The sequence below is a fragment of the Oreochromis niloticus genome, linkage group LG12 (genome assembly GCF_001858045.2).
Source record: "Oreochromis niloticus isolate F11D_XX linkage group LG12, O_niloticus_UMD_NMBU, whole genome shotgun sequence".
In the NCBI taxonomy this organism is placed as follows: Eukaryota; Metazoa; Chordata; class Actinopteri; order Cichliformes; family Cichlidae; genus Oreochromis; species Oreochromis niloticus.
The window spans coordinates 13662105-13677951 of record NC_031977.2 but is presented as its reverse complement, the minus strand read 5'-3'; the positions used below and the strand labels follow the sequence as shown (position 1 = coordinate 13677951).

Sequence of the window (15847 nt, the reverse complement as noted above, 5' to 3'; positions counted from 1 at the left end):
AAACTGTGTTTGATTTGGCACCGGATGCCTTTCCTGACACGACCCCCACATTTTATCCAGGCTTGTGACCCTCACAGGCTGGGTTCCCAGAATTGAACCGAGGATTTGTAGGCATGTAAGGCAAGTGTGTTTACCACTCAGTGTGATTTTGATGATTATGAGTTCATATGATTTATATATATATATATATATATATATATATATATATATATATATATATATATGTATATGTATATATGTATATATATATATATATTGTCATTACTTTCTCGTCTTATTTGCAGCAACATCGTTACCATTATATTTTACTGCTGTATCTGTCTGTCTGTGACAGACTGGCACCCTGTCTAGGGTGTACTCTGCCTCTCATTATATCACAGCTGGGATAGGCTCCAGTGCCCCTGCAAACCTGAACTGGATAAGTAGAAGAAGATGGATGGATGGATATATATATACTAGCACCACGTCCGATAATGTCACTGTCTGAAATATGAGGTGCTGAGTTGATGTATTTTAAGGAAAAAGAGTCAAATGATGCAGTCACTAACCGATGCTGTGATACTGGTTATCACCAGCTGTTTTTAGGGTTTGTTTTTTGTTTGCTTTTTAACCATTTAATGCAAAGAAAGCCTGGCTAAGTTGAACTTGATTGATTTTTAGGTACCTTCAGCACCGCAAAGTGAGAGCCATCTAGCCCACTTCTGTTCAAGAGATGGTAGCAAATTTCTCCAAAACTGGGCAATTCACTCCAAAATAATCCAAACAGATAAACTGTACTTGAGGCCAGAGGGAAATGTGTACACTTTGGGTGTGAAGTTTCTCTTTAAGGGTACTATTAAATAGTAATTCTGTCTTCACTGTGTTTTTCTGAAAGCCCTGTATACGGTTGCATGTATGGTTCAGTATGCATGTGTCAAGGTATGAATGAATGTATATTTTGTATTATTTAAATGTATATTAAGATCATGTGTCAACTGCCTCATGAGTTCTTGCCTGCCAATATTTGTGATAAATGTTGACTAAATGTCATTTGGAGGGTCTCATTAAACCCTATCAAAGGATCCCATGCAGTGAAGTGTGTGTGTGTGTCTGGTGTCATAGACAACATGCAGCTCCAGCAGTTTTCGTAAGATGTGTTTGGGGTTTTTTTTGGTTGTTTGTCCCCCACAGTGCTCTAGCAGTAGATGTGATTGGACTCACTCCTCTTCTTCACTTTATTGATCTCGTGCGACTGAAAAAGTCTTTCTTACAGATGGCTCTGTCACAGTTACACCAGCATGATGAAAACAGTGCGCAGCTATGAAGTGTCCTCCAGGATTTCAGCACTCGCGCACTCTTTCCCATTTTCAAACCTCTCTTCTCTCTCTGTTTGACTCCACGATGCCGCAGAAAGAGTGAAATTTCACTACAGTTATCTGCTCTCATTTAGATGATGGATTATCACCTTTTGATGTCAAGGCAATCCAAGTTAAACACGAACAGGGGTTGAGGAGCGAGGTGATGGATGAGTTGAACGTAGCGGTGTGAGGAGAGTGCTGGTCATTAATGTTGGATGAGAGCGAGCGAGGGCACTACAGTCCGGGAGAGTGCAATACTGGCACAGCAAGGCAAACATGACAGTTGAGATCGGTGCTGAATTTACAGCCCCCACCAAATATTAGAGATGCCGTATAACACAGCAGTCAAACCATTTACAACAGAGGACAGCAGGCTGAGCAGCTTCACTCACTCGGTCGGCGCTGAAGAATGAAAATGAAGCAATAACTAATAAACTCTTTTTCTCAGGTGATTATTTTAAATTGCCTGCACTTTGTCTCCCACTGTAACCAGTTATTCTTATTGCCCTCTTATAGCACACCCCACCTCCCCACCAACTGAGACTAGACTAGACCATACCAACTCTGACGTGATGGGAGGGGGCTTGGCTGCGGTACCGTGACAACTGCATCCTTTGGGTCACCCGTAACAAGCTGACTGATGCTTGAATTTTTTCCCGGTGACATTTTTGCAGTGGTATAAAAATCCCCGCAGGCTCACCAGCCTGACGCGGGAGGTGCGCAGAGGTTTTCGAGCTGCGTTTCCCTCCTCGTGTCTCATACACTCTTGAGCCAGTCAGCAGAGCAGGCTGAACAAAGCCATGGGAGAGAGAGAGAGGAGCTTCTGGGAAGAAATGTCTCTCACTGACTCTGTCGCCTCGACAACCGGGTAAGAAAGGAGGGGAGGGAGAGAAAGGACTGGGGAGCATAAAAGGAGAGGAAAACAACACATTATGAACTGCCGGGGTTAGAGGATTCTTGCAGAGTGAGGGGAGGATAGTGGATTTGTTTTTGTGTGGGTTTCTCTGCTGAGGGCTCCCTCAGTGTGCCTCTTGATGAGTTATTAACTATGACATTAAAACACTAACTGATCATTTCTCTCCCCCCCACATGAGTGCGTGGAGCAGATGAAATTGCAGAGCACAAGTTCAGCACATTACAAGTGGACCAAACAGGCCTGATCGCCCCACCTGTAATTTTTGTTTCATCAGCCTCAGGTAAGTCTCTCCCCTGTGTTGCAGATTTCTTTCGCTTTGATGGGATCGCTTTTTGTTTTTGTCTGATCTTTTTTTTTCTTTAAATTAAATGTGAATATGAGATGCTGATTGCTGAAGGCAGACCATTTAAGCTGTTCATCTAGAAAATAAAAGATAAAGTGTACTAATTGTTTTAGAAAGTTGAATGAAATTGGTTTCATACTGTTAACTATGTCTTTTTATGCTGCCAAGATAGAGAAAAAAAACCTACCTCCATTGTAGTATTAGGCTTTGGTGTTCAGTTTCATTCAGGGGAGGGAGAGAAATTGAATTTTAGATCCCCTGGATGCCTCACACTGTATGCACAGAGCTTTGCGCTTTGCCTTCAGTTTGAGCAGGAATTCAAAGACAATAAGAAAACGAACATCTCTGCTGGGTGCAGATGGACCTTGAGAGTTTGATTTGAAGCACAGATTGAGAGCGTGTATAGAATTGAAGGCACATCTGCCATAAACACACTGCTGAATGCTCATGCATAAGGAATATATTCATAAAGCAATAGTGGTGAAATCAATGCCCCTTTAAATGAGGTGCTATGCTGGCTGAGCCTACACCAAGCTCAATGTGTGTGGGTCAGCAGGCAGCATGCGATATCCATATTGGATGAGATGAAGAGGAGATAAACTGAGGAAGGTGGAGGGGTGTGTGTGTGTGTGGGGGGGGATTTACCTGCTATCAGTAATGAAGGTTACAAATCTCTCACCTTTGTGGACAGGATAGAGAAGATGTGGGGGTAAAAAAAAAGGCAGCGAGACTGATGGAAAGAAAAGGGCAAGAGATTGAGGGCAAACAGAGTGCTGAGAGAGATGTTGAGAGTAATGATGATATGTGAAGGGTTCAGGCTCACAGCAAGCTGGGGATCGCTCGGAGCGCACACCTCGCCGGCTTCACATCACCCAGAGATGTAAAGGAGGGTAATAACACCGACACTGAGCTTATCTGTGTTTTTACGGGAGAGGCCGTGCGTACATTAGAACGCGGTCGAGTGAGGTTTTTCCAGTTCATTATCCTGGATGCTCTCAACTCGCTGAACATGACATACGAGACAGATCTGTCCATCACCTGCACCTGCTGTGCTTCCAACGAGCTGGCAGGTACAGCACAAACATCACTTGTTGGGAAAAGAAAATGTAAACGCTACAAAGTTCCCACGTGAGCCTGAACGCAAGCGGGATGTCAAAGGCATCAAAAATTCATTTTTCAGACAATTAACACAATTTTACACCTGAAAGCCCAGCACGTGCAACTTCACTCCAGGCCTCCTGGTACATTCACCTGTCTCATTTGTCAGAATGTAACTGCATTACAGACAGAAAACCACCGCCTCTCCTTTAAGAGCGACGCAGCTTTAATATACACTCAGCCATATGGCAGACTGCTTTTATACCAGCATACACTTAAAGCACGATGCCAGCTTATTCTTTTTTTTTTTTTTTTTTTTTTTTAATCCACACCTGCGCCGGTGTGGTATAAATCGACAGCTCTCTTCTAATTTTTTCAGAAAAATAGCGACGTTGAACAGTTCTGGCAGCTTGTAAACACATTAGTTATACCAGGCTGCGTACCGCTCGCAGTGCTTTGCAGCTGTACTCCACTCATAATTATTGTACACGAGGCGCAATGTTCCTGGATGCGAAGGAGTGCCAGACTCATCACGAAGAGACGAAAGGATGCGTCCCCCAGGCCGTGGGTAGTTATCTCTCCCTCACTGTACCTGCACGCCGCTGCAAGGCACATGTAGACAGTAGAGGGGATCATAAAAAGCAGGCAGAGCTTGCACTGAGCCTGCCTCACTCTCCTAATTCATTCATACAGCCTCAGAGTTTGAAATCTGCTCGGCTTGTGAGGCTTTTTTTTTATGTCGAAGCGGGCCCTAAGATGCACCTGTAGTCCTGTTTTTCAGCTGTCCCCCCGAAATAATTATTAAATAGCAGAAATTTCTTTTTGACAGATTTCCAAGGAGCCCACGGTTTGTTTGATGTCTGATGGCTGCGCCGTCTCTTCAACCACTTCCCCGTTTTTCTCTCCTCTCTTCTCTCCCTTTCCCACTCTTTGCATGATATTTCTGCACTTCTCTGCGTGCCTCCTCTCATCTGCTGCTGAGAGCATCACGACCAAAACATGCTTGAGAGGGGAGGGCTGGGGGGGCAGAGAGGATTACCAAAATCTAATTGCCAAAATTAGTAGCTGTATTCAATTTCATTTACCCCCCAAGTACAGAATCATATCGAGTTTAGTTCTTCGTGCTTTCCAATGCAAAATAGTGACGCTTGGACCGAAAGCGCATTTGACGAGGAAAAGTCAGCATTAGAGGAAAACAACATAATAGGACTCATTATGGAATAATAGCCCATGATGGCTGCAGATAACGAGTCATAATAAGTTGAAATTACACCAGCAATTTGGAACAAATTATTTTTTCCTTGTTATTTTTAAAATATATGTCTGTGTTGTTTAAGAGAAAAAGCCACTGAAAAGAATGATAAGATGGTTTTCTTTTTGTTTAATGATGCATCCTGAGCTTTTGTCTTTTAAAAAAAGCTACCAAACAAACACCATTAATGCGTTTATCCTCTAAAGGTGCGGGAAGTTCACATTCACACCGCGTGCCCCATCTGCACTCCCATTAAAAGGGGCAGCGGTGCCCTTGTCCGTGCACTTGGATGACATGGTGCTTAATAAAACAAAGCGTTGTCCATTTTTAAAAGAAGTCCCAAATTTGGCCTTTTTTCTAAGAACGTGAAATGCAGGGCGGAGCTCTTGCTTTCAACTTCGCAGGTTTTAAGATCTATTGAATGTAAAATCCAGCGTAAAACCACGGTGGATGTTTGAGAACATCAAAAGTGTTTCTCTCAAAGGGCGAGGAACTGGAGGGTAAAGGATTTTAATGATGTGCCCGTTAAATGCATCCCCCAGTCTGTGAGCCGGAGTCTGACTGTTGCACGGTGGCCGCACAAGGAGGCTGGCTGTTCCGAGTGGAGCACTCCCTTTAATGCCACCGTGAAATCAACTACATTTAGATGTAAGAGCACAAACTGTCCCATAAATCAGCACGCCTACAGTTCATTTTGCACCTTAAGGGTTTGCCTCTCAACAGTCTTTCTTCCCTGCTCTCCAACGGGAGGAATCTTTTTTGCAAATATCGATTAAACCGTGTCATTTGTAAATTACTCTTTTTTTTATGATGGATTTTTCACTCTAGCTGGAAAGCTGACTACAGCTATCTTTTACACATAATCATGATTCAATGTCTTACCTGGCTGACCTTAAAGCATCGTTCTAAAGAGAATAGATAAATTGCTGCAGTTAGCAGGCTCACTGCCACTTGAATGCAAACTGTCTGCAATGTCTTGCCTGAGAGAAAAGAAGAGTAGGGGTGGGGGACAAAAAGTGACACCTATTGACGCGATTAGTCGAAGGCTGCCCATCGCTGGAGATAAACTCTTTATACCCCGCTCACTCTTCTTGTCACTAATTAGACAAGTGAGATGATTTAATTTGGTGCAGGGTGGAAACAACTGCATCGACTGGTCATATGTAGAAACCCACTAGTAGACGCTCTCCGGGTGATAATGGCTTGCATGGGCAGAGAAAAGAGTTAAATCACAGCTTTTTAGCCTGTCTCACCCCAAGCCCTTGTGATCAGCATCTTAAAGCAGGACTCAGCCAGCCATTTTCTATTACGAGCCCTTGAGGGGAAGAACAAGAAGGGAAAAAAGGTCCCCCTCGCTCAATTTTCTCCATGCGAGCTGCCAGTGGACGGCCTTTGTCGCCAGCTGCTTCAGGATAGACTTAATTCGCTCGTGTCCTTGCTTTCTGAGCGCAACTTTCAAAGTTGCCTTGTCCCCCATTCTGTCGCAGCTGTGCTCATGTTCACTTGACCAAGTGGAGAAGAGCCATGACGTTAAATGAGTGATGATCAAGTGGTCTTATGTGTCCCTGACAGGTGCCGCAATGGATGTGGATGATGAGCCGTTGCTGTTTCACACCAGCTGGGGTGGTGGAGAAGAGGAAGAGGAGGAGGAGCTGGAGGAAGATGATGGAGCAGCACACGCCGCAGAGCAGAGCTGTTCTTCAGGGGATGCTGGGGTTTGTGGACTGTGGAAGGTAGTGGGGTGGGTTTACACGCAACCCTGGGCCAGTGGGGCGGTTTTAGGGGCAGCTGTCCTGCTGCCATGTGCCCTCTTTGCCTACATGCTGCTCTACTGCCCTCCTCTGGACATAGACCTCTCCTACAGTGCCTTTGAGGTTCACAGCCACTTCTCAGCTGAACGTTTTGACGCCCTCGCCATCGCCGTAAAGACTCAGCTGGGGTCGTGGGACAGACGCAGGCGAGACATAGATAACATGGAGTCTGAGGCGCTGCGAGAGCTTCTGCTGGAAAAGCTTGGCAGGAAGGGAGTGTTCAATAAGATGGATAATGAGGACACGGGGTCCTCCGCTCCTCAAAGGGACCCTTTACAAGCCAGCGATCATCAGAAGAGAGGAGCTGCAGCAAGCAGAGATGAAAGGACAGCGCCTCATCTGGGTCAGGGGGAAACGGGGACGCATGAAAGCATAAATCCAGGAAAAGAGGAGGAAGAGGCGAGATTAGGGCATGGAAATTCAACTTTTTCCCTCATTAGGAAGCGCAGATTTGTTCCCAATTATTACTTACAGAGCCAGGCTCTGTGGAGGATTGAGCTGGTGTTTGTGGCTCAAGGCAAAGGCGAGCGCAACATCTTCACTCCAGAGCGCCTGCAGACGATACACCAAGTTGAGCGGCTGCTCATGCAGCACCCACAGTTTCATCAGTTCTGCTGGAAGCCTCTGGAGTTACTGAGGGATCTGCCACTGGGGCCGTCCTACTGCTCCCCACCCAGCTCCCTCCTGTCATACCTCTACCCCAGTGAAAGAGGAGGCAAGATCTACTATGATGGCATGGGCCCAGACTTGGCTGATATTAAAGGCAGGTTGAAATTCCAGTTCAAGCTTAAATGACTCCTTGAGGAATCCCAACTTAACTTTGCTGATTCTCCTCATGTGCAGGTTCTCTGAGCCTGGCCATTACCCACCCGCAGTTTTACTGGTACGTGGATGAGAGTCTGTCCCCGGAGCATCTGTCCTCATCCCTGTTACGCAGTGAGATCCACTTCGGAGCTCCTCTGCCATCCTACTACTCCCTGCAGGACCGAGCAGATGAGCAGAGAACACGCTTCAAAAACTTTGTGGTCCAATATGCAGACATCCTGGCCAAGCAGTCTACCAGGTCAGGAAAAACTCTCGTATTCACAGGTATTGAATGCTATTGCAAACACTCAAAGTTGTTTTGTCTGTGTGACCTGTTCCAGTCAGGTAAAGGTGCTATATGGGGGGACAGAGCTGTTTGATGACGAGGTGAGACACACCTTCCACAATGACATGATGCTGGCTGTGGTCAGCGGAGCCTGTATTACTGTGCTTGTCTACGTCCTTACCTCCTTTTCTGGTACAGTATCCCCGTATTTCACTTACATCGGTGTGTGTACATGTTTCTGTTTGAAGGCGCAGAAATATTTACAAGCTTCTTTTGTCTCTGCACAGTCTTTTTGACTTTCTTTGGACTCGCTAGCATCGGACTGAGCTGCCTGATGGCTCTTTTCTTATACCACGTCGTGTTTGGCGTGAGGTACCTGGGCATTCTCAACGGAGTTGCAGCGTTTGTTATTATCGGTATCGGTAAGTCGTTTAAGCAATAGTTTGACATTTTGTAAAACACTTTGTGTTTACGAAGACTGATGCCACTTTAGGGTTTGTAAAATACACTGAACAGCCATAACATTATGACCACCTGCCTAATATTGTGTTGGTCCCCCTTTTGATGCCAAAAAAGCCCTGACCCAGCGAGGCATGGACTCCTCTAGACCATGATGTTAGCAGCAACTCTGTAAGTTGTGCTGTGGAGCCTCCATGGATTGGACTTGTTTCACCAGCACATTGGACAGATGCTTGATTGGATTGAAATCTGGGGGCTTTGGAAGCCAGGTCAACACCTCAAAATCATGTTTTTGTTCCTCAAACCATTCCTGATCCACTTTTGCTTTGTGGCATGATGCATTATCCTGCTGAAAGAGGCCACAGCCATTAGGGAATGCCGTTTCCATGAAAGGATGTACATGGTCTGCAGGAGTCAGCATGGGCACCCTGACTGGTCTGTGGCTATGCAGCCCCATTTGCAACAAACTGCAATGCACTGTGTATTTTGACACCTTTCTATCAGAGCCACCATTAAGCTTTTAGAGCAATTTGAGCTGCAGTAGCTTCTCTGCTGGATCGAACCACACGGGGCAGCGTTCGCTCCTCATGTTCATCATTGAACCATGGCTGTCCATGACCCTGTTGCTGGTTCACCACTGTTTCTTGGACCATTTTTGATAGATACTGAGCACTGCAGACCGGGAGCACCCCACGAGAGCTGCAGTTTTGGAGATGCTCTGGCCAGTCATCTAGCCATAACACTTTGAAACTCACTGGCTGGCTGGGTCTAAAGTTTTAAAAAAACTGCCTCTCAGAACCACTAAAGCTCATTAAAATGTAAAAGTGCCACCTTGTACTTTTACAGGGGATTTAATTACTACTTCTAGTGACTCAATGGAGTCTTGTCACCAGTTAAGCAAATGGCAAAATCCCCCATAAAACCATAATCCCCTCCATATGACATGCTGTAGTAAAGCTGTGTTGTGTGCAGAGTAATTATACAACGTATAAGTGTTAATGACTGACTTCGCTGTGAAAATTCACTGTATTTCTCTGCCTCTCCTAGGTCCCCATCTAGCTCCCATTTCCAGGCTTTTCACGCTAAACTAACAAGCTGCAGGCTTTAGCTGATTTCACGCACAAGATGCAAACTTAGTGTCCTTTTTATTTTTTAACTCTCAGCTGTATGTAAATACTACGCGGAGACATTGCTTTGAAATGAGGAAAACTACAACTCTTTGTCATGAGTTGTGCTAAGAAGTCCTCCTTTTGTCTACCCTTCATCTCTCAGGGGTGGATGATGTGTTTGTGTTCATCAGCACTTTCAGACAGGCTTCTCATTTGCATCAGCCGCAGCAGCGAATGATCTACACGATTAAAACAGCTGGCCGAGCGACATTTCTGACCTCCTTCACGACTGCGGCCGCTTATGCCGCTAACACCTTCTCTCAGGTAATTATGGAATAGAGAAAGAAAAGAAAATAACAGCAGCTAATAGGACATGTACAGGGCCTATAAATGACTCCCCTGCAGTGGGTGAATAGAAGTGCCTCTCTCAGCAGACAACCATTTTTCCCACGATAAGCACAAATTGAATGTTTCAAGGTCCTTCACACTGCGCTTTGTTCACCTGACACTCAGATCCCAGCCGTGCATGACTTCGGCCTATTCATGGCTCTCATCGTCAGCTGCTGCTGGCTTTGGGTGTCTGTCCTGATGCCAGCCGCCCTTTGTATCTGGACACAGTTTGTGGAGCCTCGTGAACATGCCTGGTTGAGCTGGTAAGCTTTTGCTTCCTTACTTTTTGTGCGAGATGTAGCTTGTGCGTGCTGCGTGACACCCACCCAGATGTAATCCCCCTCAGCTGTCTCTCTCCCTCTCTCCCCCTAAACTCTCCACCCCGCGAAGCTGGAAGCTGTTTTCGGGCCTGTCGGCGAACCACAGCCCTTTGTCAGATGAGGATGATGATGTGGCTCTTCTGTCAGTGGAAATGGAGCCAGGTGAGATTATTATCTGCCTAGCATCGGAATGGAGGCTGGCAGGAGGATTGGTTGTAAAAATGTGTCTCTCGGGGCACCTCTGAGGCTCTTTTCCTTCGTCTCTGCCAGGCTTCTGCGACACAGACGGGGATGCGGCCATCCTGTCCCTGTCGGTCGAGACACCTCTGTCCCCTCCGGGGCAGCGGCACGTGGGTGTGGTGAGCACCAATCTCCAGTGGGCCTTGAAGCACTTAGTGGCTGAGCCGGTTGTGGAGCGACGGAAAACTGTTCTAGGTGAGATTTAATCTTAACTCAGAACTCGCAAAGACAACATCAATTTATATCCCAAAACTCAGCGGTTGGGGCTTCTAAGATATTGTGTGCAGAGCTCTTAATGTTTGGTTTAGATGTGAGAGTCACCTCAGGCTTAAGTAAGAACTATTGAAGAAATTCTGTAATCTCTGTTTGCCCTGAGGGGATTCTACCTGTCAGAGTAAGTGCAAAGCATTCTCATGAAGGATTCATCCACACTCTTTGGGAGTGACTGTAATTGATCCTCATTGCTGATCTGTCCCACAACCGTTCTATCAAACCCTCCTTTCTGTCATTGTTTGTTATCATCTCCCTTCTGGCCCAGGTGTCTTTCTCTTGGTTCTGGTCTTCTCAGCTGCCTTCTGTTGTCTCCTGAGGCCGGCCACTCACGCTCCCCTTCTTTTCCGCCAAGATACAAACCTCCAGAGTCTGCTGGCTCTGCGGAGCAACCTCAGCGGCCAAGGCATCTCCTGTCCCATGTGCTCAGGTAAGAGTGGAAGCACAACTCGGTTAACCTCTTACATCTGGAACGAATATCAAAAGAAAAAAAAAATGCATGTTGTGTCCTGCAGGTGTGTTCATGGAAAAACCCCACCCACTGCCCACCCACGCTCCCTCGTCTGCATTTTTGTATTCTACACATCAGCAGAGGCCGAGCAGGACAACTCCCGCTGCTGCTCCGAGTGAAGTGAAACAGAACTCACTCGCTAACCAAACAGGTAAAAATCCAGCACATAAAAAAACCCCACTCCTCTACTCATTTAAGCCCCTTTTCCTGTCTTTAAAATCCTGACCTTTGTACCGTTTTCTAGGCCCTCTTGTGACAGTGTATGTATCAAAGTTAGACCACGGAGCCTCTACGACCATTTACCGCTTCTCCCTTAACACCAGCATCCCGTCCCCATGGAAGATGTGCAGCACAGAGCGTGAGGAGGTGTCATCATTCCAGGTGTGAGAGCAGGAAAAAAGTCAACCTGATTATATTGGTAATAATTCGAGTCCCACTAAAGCAGCTTACAACTAATCTTGTTTTATTTGAATAGGCTTTTAATCAGCCCCATGGCAATTACACCGCCAGAATGACAGTGTGTGTTTCCCACGTATACCTCCCGTACGACAGCTGGATGATCACGTCCGGCTCGTGTGATCCTCGTCATGGCTGGACGCCAGATTTTTCCTTTTATGTAGCATCATCTCCCCAGCAGCACAGCAGGTGAAGGCACAAAGGAAGAATGTAAAACAGAGACTGAGACAGGCTGTCGGGTTGTTTTAGTGGGGAAATCTGTCATTTTTCAGCTCTGCTTTTTCCCTTTAGGAAGCTGTACTTTGCTCAGTGCCGCCTGAGACCTCATCCCAGCCGTGTGTGTGTCAACCCGCCAGGCTGTGGCATCAGCTCTGGGCCTGATGGACCTTCACGGGGAAGCTTTTATACGCCTTTTCCCAGCGGTGAGCGAGCAAGCGCCTCGTGATAAACATAAAGACTGTTTGTTAGCATCAGGAAAACAGTTCTCACTCCGCATGAGTCACGCTGCACAAATGTCTTTTTCCTGTCATTTAGCTGAGTCTTAAATACAGAGAAAACGCACTGATGTGACTTCTCTTCTTAAAGTGAATCCTCTGGAGGGTTTTTTCACAGTACACCAGTTATGCAGATATTTTTGCCCTGTATAAATAAACGTGGTTGAAAGGGTTTTCTCTGCTTCTATTTTCAAAGATCCCTCATCTGCTGCCAAAACGAATCCATCCAAAACGTTTGGCTTCAATCCTTGCAGCGGCGGTGTGTGTGGCCACCCGGCGGTGCGTCCTCTGGTTGACACCGGAGCCATGGTTTTCCTTGTGTTCGGGATCCTGGGAGTGAACCGAACCGAACGCAGGGACAACCACGTGATTGGAGATATGGTGATGGTCACACCTGCGCCACATGCATTTTAAACTGTCAACTGGAGGAATGCCGCACAGGATTTTAAAATGACTTTCTCACCATGTGTAAATTTGTTCTTTGATTCTCTCCAAAGGGCAGCATTATACTGGATCCAGACTTTGATATTTTCCAGGAGATGGGGCATCTGTGCAAAATCTGCAAAGCTGTTAGTGCAAACACACAGCTCGTGAAGCCGGGAGGAGCACAGTGCTTGCCGTCAGGTAACATTTGCTTATCTGATGGGAAGGGAAAGTAACTTTTCAAATGTGGGGTTTTTTGTGGCACAAAAAAGTAATATAAAGTCAAATCAGCAAGGTTAGGCCTTTTGATTTGACAGCAAGCAGCCTAAAAAGTCTGTTGTTCCTCACAGGCAACAAGCTATCTTCCATTCTGCCTCTTCTTCATCCCGAGTGCCACTCTCTCCCTGAACCCAACCTGCTCCCAGGGCAGCTGTCCCATGGAGCGGTGGGAATGCATGGGGGGAAGGTCCGCTGGCTGTCCATGGCCTTCGAATCTGTAAGTCTCTTCATCTCTATGCGACAAACCGCCGTCGGTTTCAGAGTTGCCGCAACCCCTTAATTCTCTCTCTCTCTCTTCCTCCTCCTCCCTTGTAAGACCACATACAAGGGAAAATCCTCATTTCAGACGTATTCCGATTTCCTTCAGTGGGAGAACTTCATCCAGGAGCAGCTCGCAACTCTCCCGCAGACCTCTTCTCTGCAAAGAGGCTTTCAGACTTGTGAGCACTGGAAGCAGATCTTCATGGAAATCATAGGCAAGTGAGAGGTGGAGCAGATGTCAAAGAGATGCAGTGTTTGTTTTTTCCTTTTCTAAAACTGGAGACAGATTAAAATGCTGAAAGTGCTGCCCTCTGGTCCTGTTGTAGGTGTGGAGAGTGCCCTCTGGAGTCTGCTGCTGTCTCTGGCCATCTGCGTGGCAGCTGTGTCTGTGTTTACCGCACATCCTCTGCTGCTGCTGCCTGTGCTCGTAACCATTCTCGGTAAGAGCCGCACTAACATATTTGCATTTGAAAGTGATGTTTTCAGATAACCAAGAGTGCATTTCCCTCATGTTTTTGGTCTTGAACAGGGGTGATCTGTCTGGTAGTGGCGCTCATGTATTGGCTGGGATGGGAGATGGGAGCAGTGGAGGCAATTTCTCTGTCAATACTTGTTGGATCCTCAGTGGATTACTGTCTACACCTGGTGGAGGGATACCTTCTGGCTGGGGAGACCACACCTTCTATGCCTTCTCATAACTTGGTACGTGACTATTCTAATTTAAAAATGACCACAGTGTGTTTTTTTCAGAGTCTGCACTTTTTAAATCTCTGTTTTATTCGCAGGAGCCTCAGGCCGAGAGGCAGAGGCGGACTCTGGAGGCAGTGAACCATGTGGGTGTTGCCATAGTGTCCAGCGCTGTCACCACAGCGATCTCCACAGTCCCTCTCTTCTTTTGTGTCATTGTGCCTTTCGCCAAGTTCGGCCAGATTGTGGCCATTAACACGGCCGTCTCCATTTTGTTCACCCTGACCGTGACTGTGGCCACGTTGGCCTGCGTGGCCCCGGCCCGCTTCAGCAGACACCCAGGCGCTGTACTCAAGGCCAGCCTGGCTGTGATGGCAGCCGCCTCTTTGGGAGCAGCTCTGTGGTGGGTCGGGGGACAGCTGGGTGCCATGGCCTGGCAGTCACTCGCCACATAAACACTACTGATGTCACACAGAGGCGTTCCTCTGTATGCAACCTGTGAGAACTATTTTCTTTTTTCCATGTTTGTGGAACAACGGCTCAGTACACGGTCACATACTTTACAGCACAAAGATGTCAGAGTTATCAGGTTTTTTTTCTTTGTTTTCACTTGTATTGATCAATTGTTAAGTATAGAGGGGAAAAATCCTCACTCTGGGTGTCTCTTTTTAAAATCTAGTGTAACTGAATATGTGACTCATAATAGTAGGTTGATCTTTCTTTGCTGACACAATGATTCACACGAGCTGTATTTTTGGTTTGTTTCCCCCCCTTCATCTTCAGCCCTAGATGATGGAGTAATTGTTGGGAAACACTGGCTGAGTCACAATTTTCATTTGTGTTACTTATTGAGTTGTGAAGAGTTGCTGACTGTTCTGTGACCTGCTTTTGTGAACAGTGACACGGTGCAGCGCTGCGATGTCCGTGAAGACCAGTGTTAATGGTTCACTTTGATACGTGGCCATGTTGTGAAGCATCAGAATGTTTCTTTGGGTTTTTTTTTTTTGTTCGTTATTTTGTTTTCTTTGTCTCGATTTTGCACTGAATGTGATTTTTTTCAGCCACATTTGTATCAGAGCTTATGATGTCCCACTGTGGCTGGATTAAAAGTTCAATAAACCAAATTTATACTCTGTTTTTATGTTAAATGTAATGTAAGGTGATGTAAATGTCTGCGTATGCTGCTCTTACTCATTCTGAACTGAGCTTTGGATGCTGCCAACACACACACGTTTAGAAGAACTGTCAAAGCCAATATTTAGCACAAGTCACCTTCCTCTCTTGTGACTTCGTTTTATCTCAGATGTTACAAAATGCTTCAAGGTGTCTATTTTTGTCATTGGGTTAAAAGAGACCTCTTATCAGCTCCTCAGGTGTACCCTCCACCACACTCACAGCCTCTCACTGTAACCTGCACTGTTCTCCCACAATTCAGAGCAGCACTCAATAGCGGCTCCGCTCTGCCCCGCAGTGAAGGTGACGGCCATTTGTCAAACCGCACAACATAATAACGGTCGGGGGAGAGGGGCCGACTGCAGCAGGAGCAGTAAATTCTGGTTTATGTGCGTGTTGTTACTCGTGGATGTCAAATAAAACAGGTGCAGAAAAGCTCGGGGTCTTTTCTTTTTGTTTTTCTTCCTCCTGCACCGTTATGTAACGGAGCGGCGGGATGACGGCCTGTCGCTGTTTGCTTACAGTCACGTAATTACCGGGAGAGCTACTGTAGATTGCTTCGCATCTCTGGGCGGCTGTTAATAACTCATGTGAAAGAGGTCAGATGAAACAATGAATTGCATTAATGTTTCATGCTGGTTATTAAATAAAGAGACGCTGTTCTACACAAAGAGGCATTTTCTACTCAGCGTGATGGAAATGGATGTAAGAAGATGAGAACAAATAGGAGTAAAATTAGAAGGAAAAAAAACCCGTTGACTTTTGTTCTGGAGAGACTTTAATTTCTACTGTGAATGGAGAGGAGTGTTTGAATGTCTGTGTACCTTTCACATTCATTTCCTTCTTCTTTTTTTATTACCGCAGTGCTTCTTGTAGAGTGCGTAGATGTATCGAGCTTGATATGGACATCCCTCTCTGTACCTACCTA

General features: G+C 46.2%; 1 protein-coding gene across 3 annotated transcripts; it reads left to right on the top strand.

Moving 5' to 3' along the window:
- Nucleotides 1–230: 230 nt before the first annotated feature.
- disp3 (dispatched RND transporter family member 3) lies at nucleotides 231–15358 on the top strand. Of its 3 annotated transcripts, none has more exons than XM_005457446.4 (22): nucleotides 231–2205; nucleotides 2444–2533; nucleotides 6519–7520; nucleotides 7601–7820; nucleotides 7903–8039; nucleotides 8135–8269; nucleotides 9579–9739; nucleotides 9929–10068; nucleotides 10196–10287; nucleotides 10396–10560; nucleotides 10904–11065; nucleotides 11151–11297; nucleotides 11391–11527; nucleotides 11622–11791; nucleotides 11894–12024; nucleotides 12293–12477; nucleotides 12594–12720; nucleotides 12870–13015; nucleotides 13115–13274; nucleotides 13386–13499; nucleotides 13589–13761; nucleotides 13845–15358. In XM_005457446.4, exons 3-22 carry the CDS (start codon nucleotides 6527–6529, stop codon nucleotides 14199–14201), a joined length of 4053 nt encoding a protein of 1350 aa, XP_005457503.1. In that variant the 5' UTR covers nucleotides 231–2205; nucleotides 2444–2533; nucleotides 6519–6526; the 3' UTR covers nucleotides 14202–15358. The 3 variants fall into 3 exon arrangements, with proteins under 3 accessions (XP_005457503.1, XP_013131503.1, XP_025767671.1); XM_013276049.3 differs by having other exon boundaries at nucleotides 2432–2533; XM_025911886.1 differs by lacking the exon at nucleotides 231–2205 and having other exon boundaries at nucleotides 2212–2533.
- The last annotated feature ends 489 nt before the right edge of the window (nucleotides 15359–15847 follow it).

Coding starts and splice junctions, on each gene's coding strand:
- disp3 (XM_005457446.4), top strand. CDS start 6,527: ATGGATGTGGATGATGAGCCGTTGCTGTTTCACACCAGCTGGGGTGGT. Junction 13,016..13,114: donor TGTCCATGGCCTTCGAATCT/GTAAGTCTCTTC, acceptor CTCCCTTGTAAG/ACCACATACAAGGGAAAATC. Junction 13,762..13,844: donor CTATGCCTTCTCATAACTTG/GTACGTGACTAT, acceptor TTTTATTCGCAG/GAGCCTCAGGCCGAGAGGCA.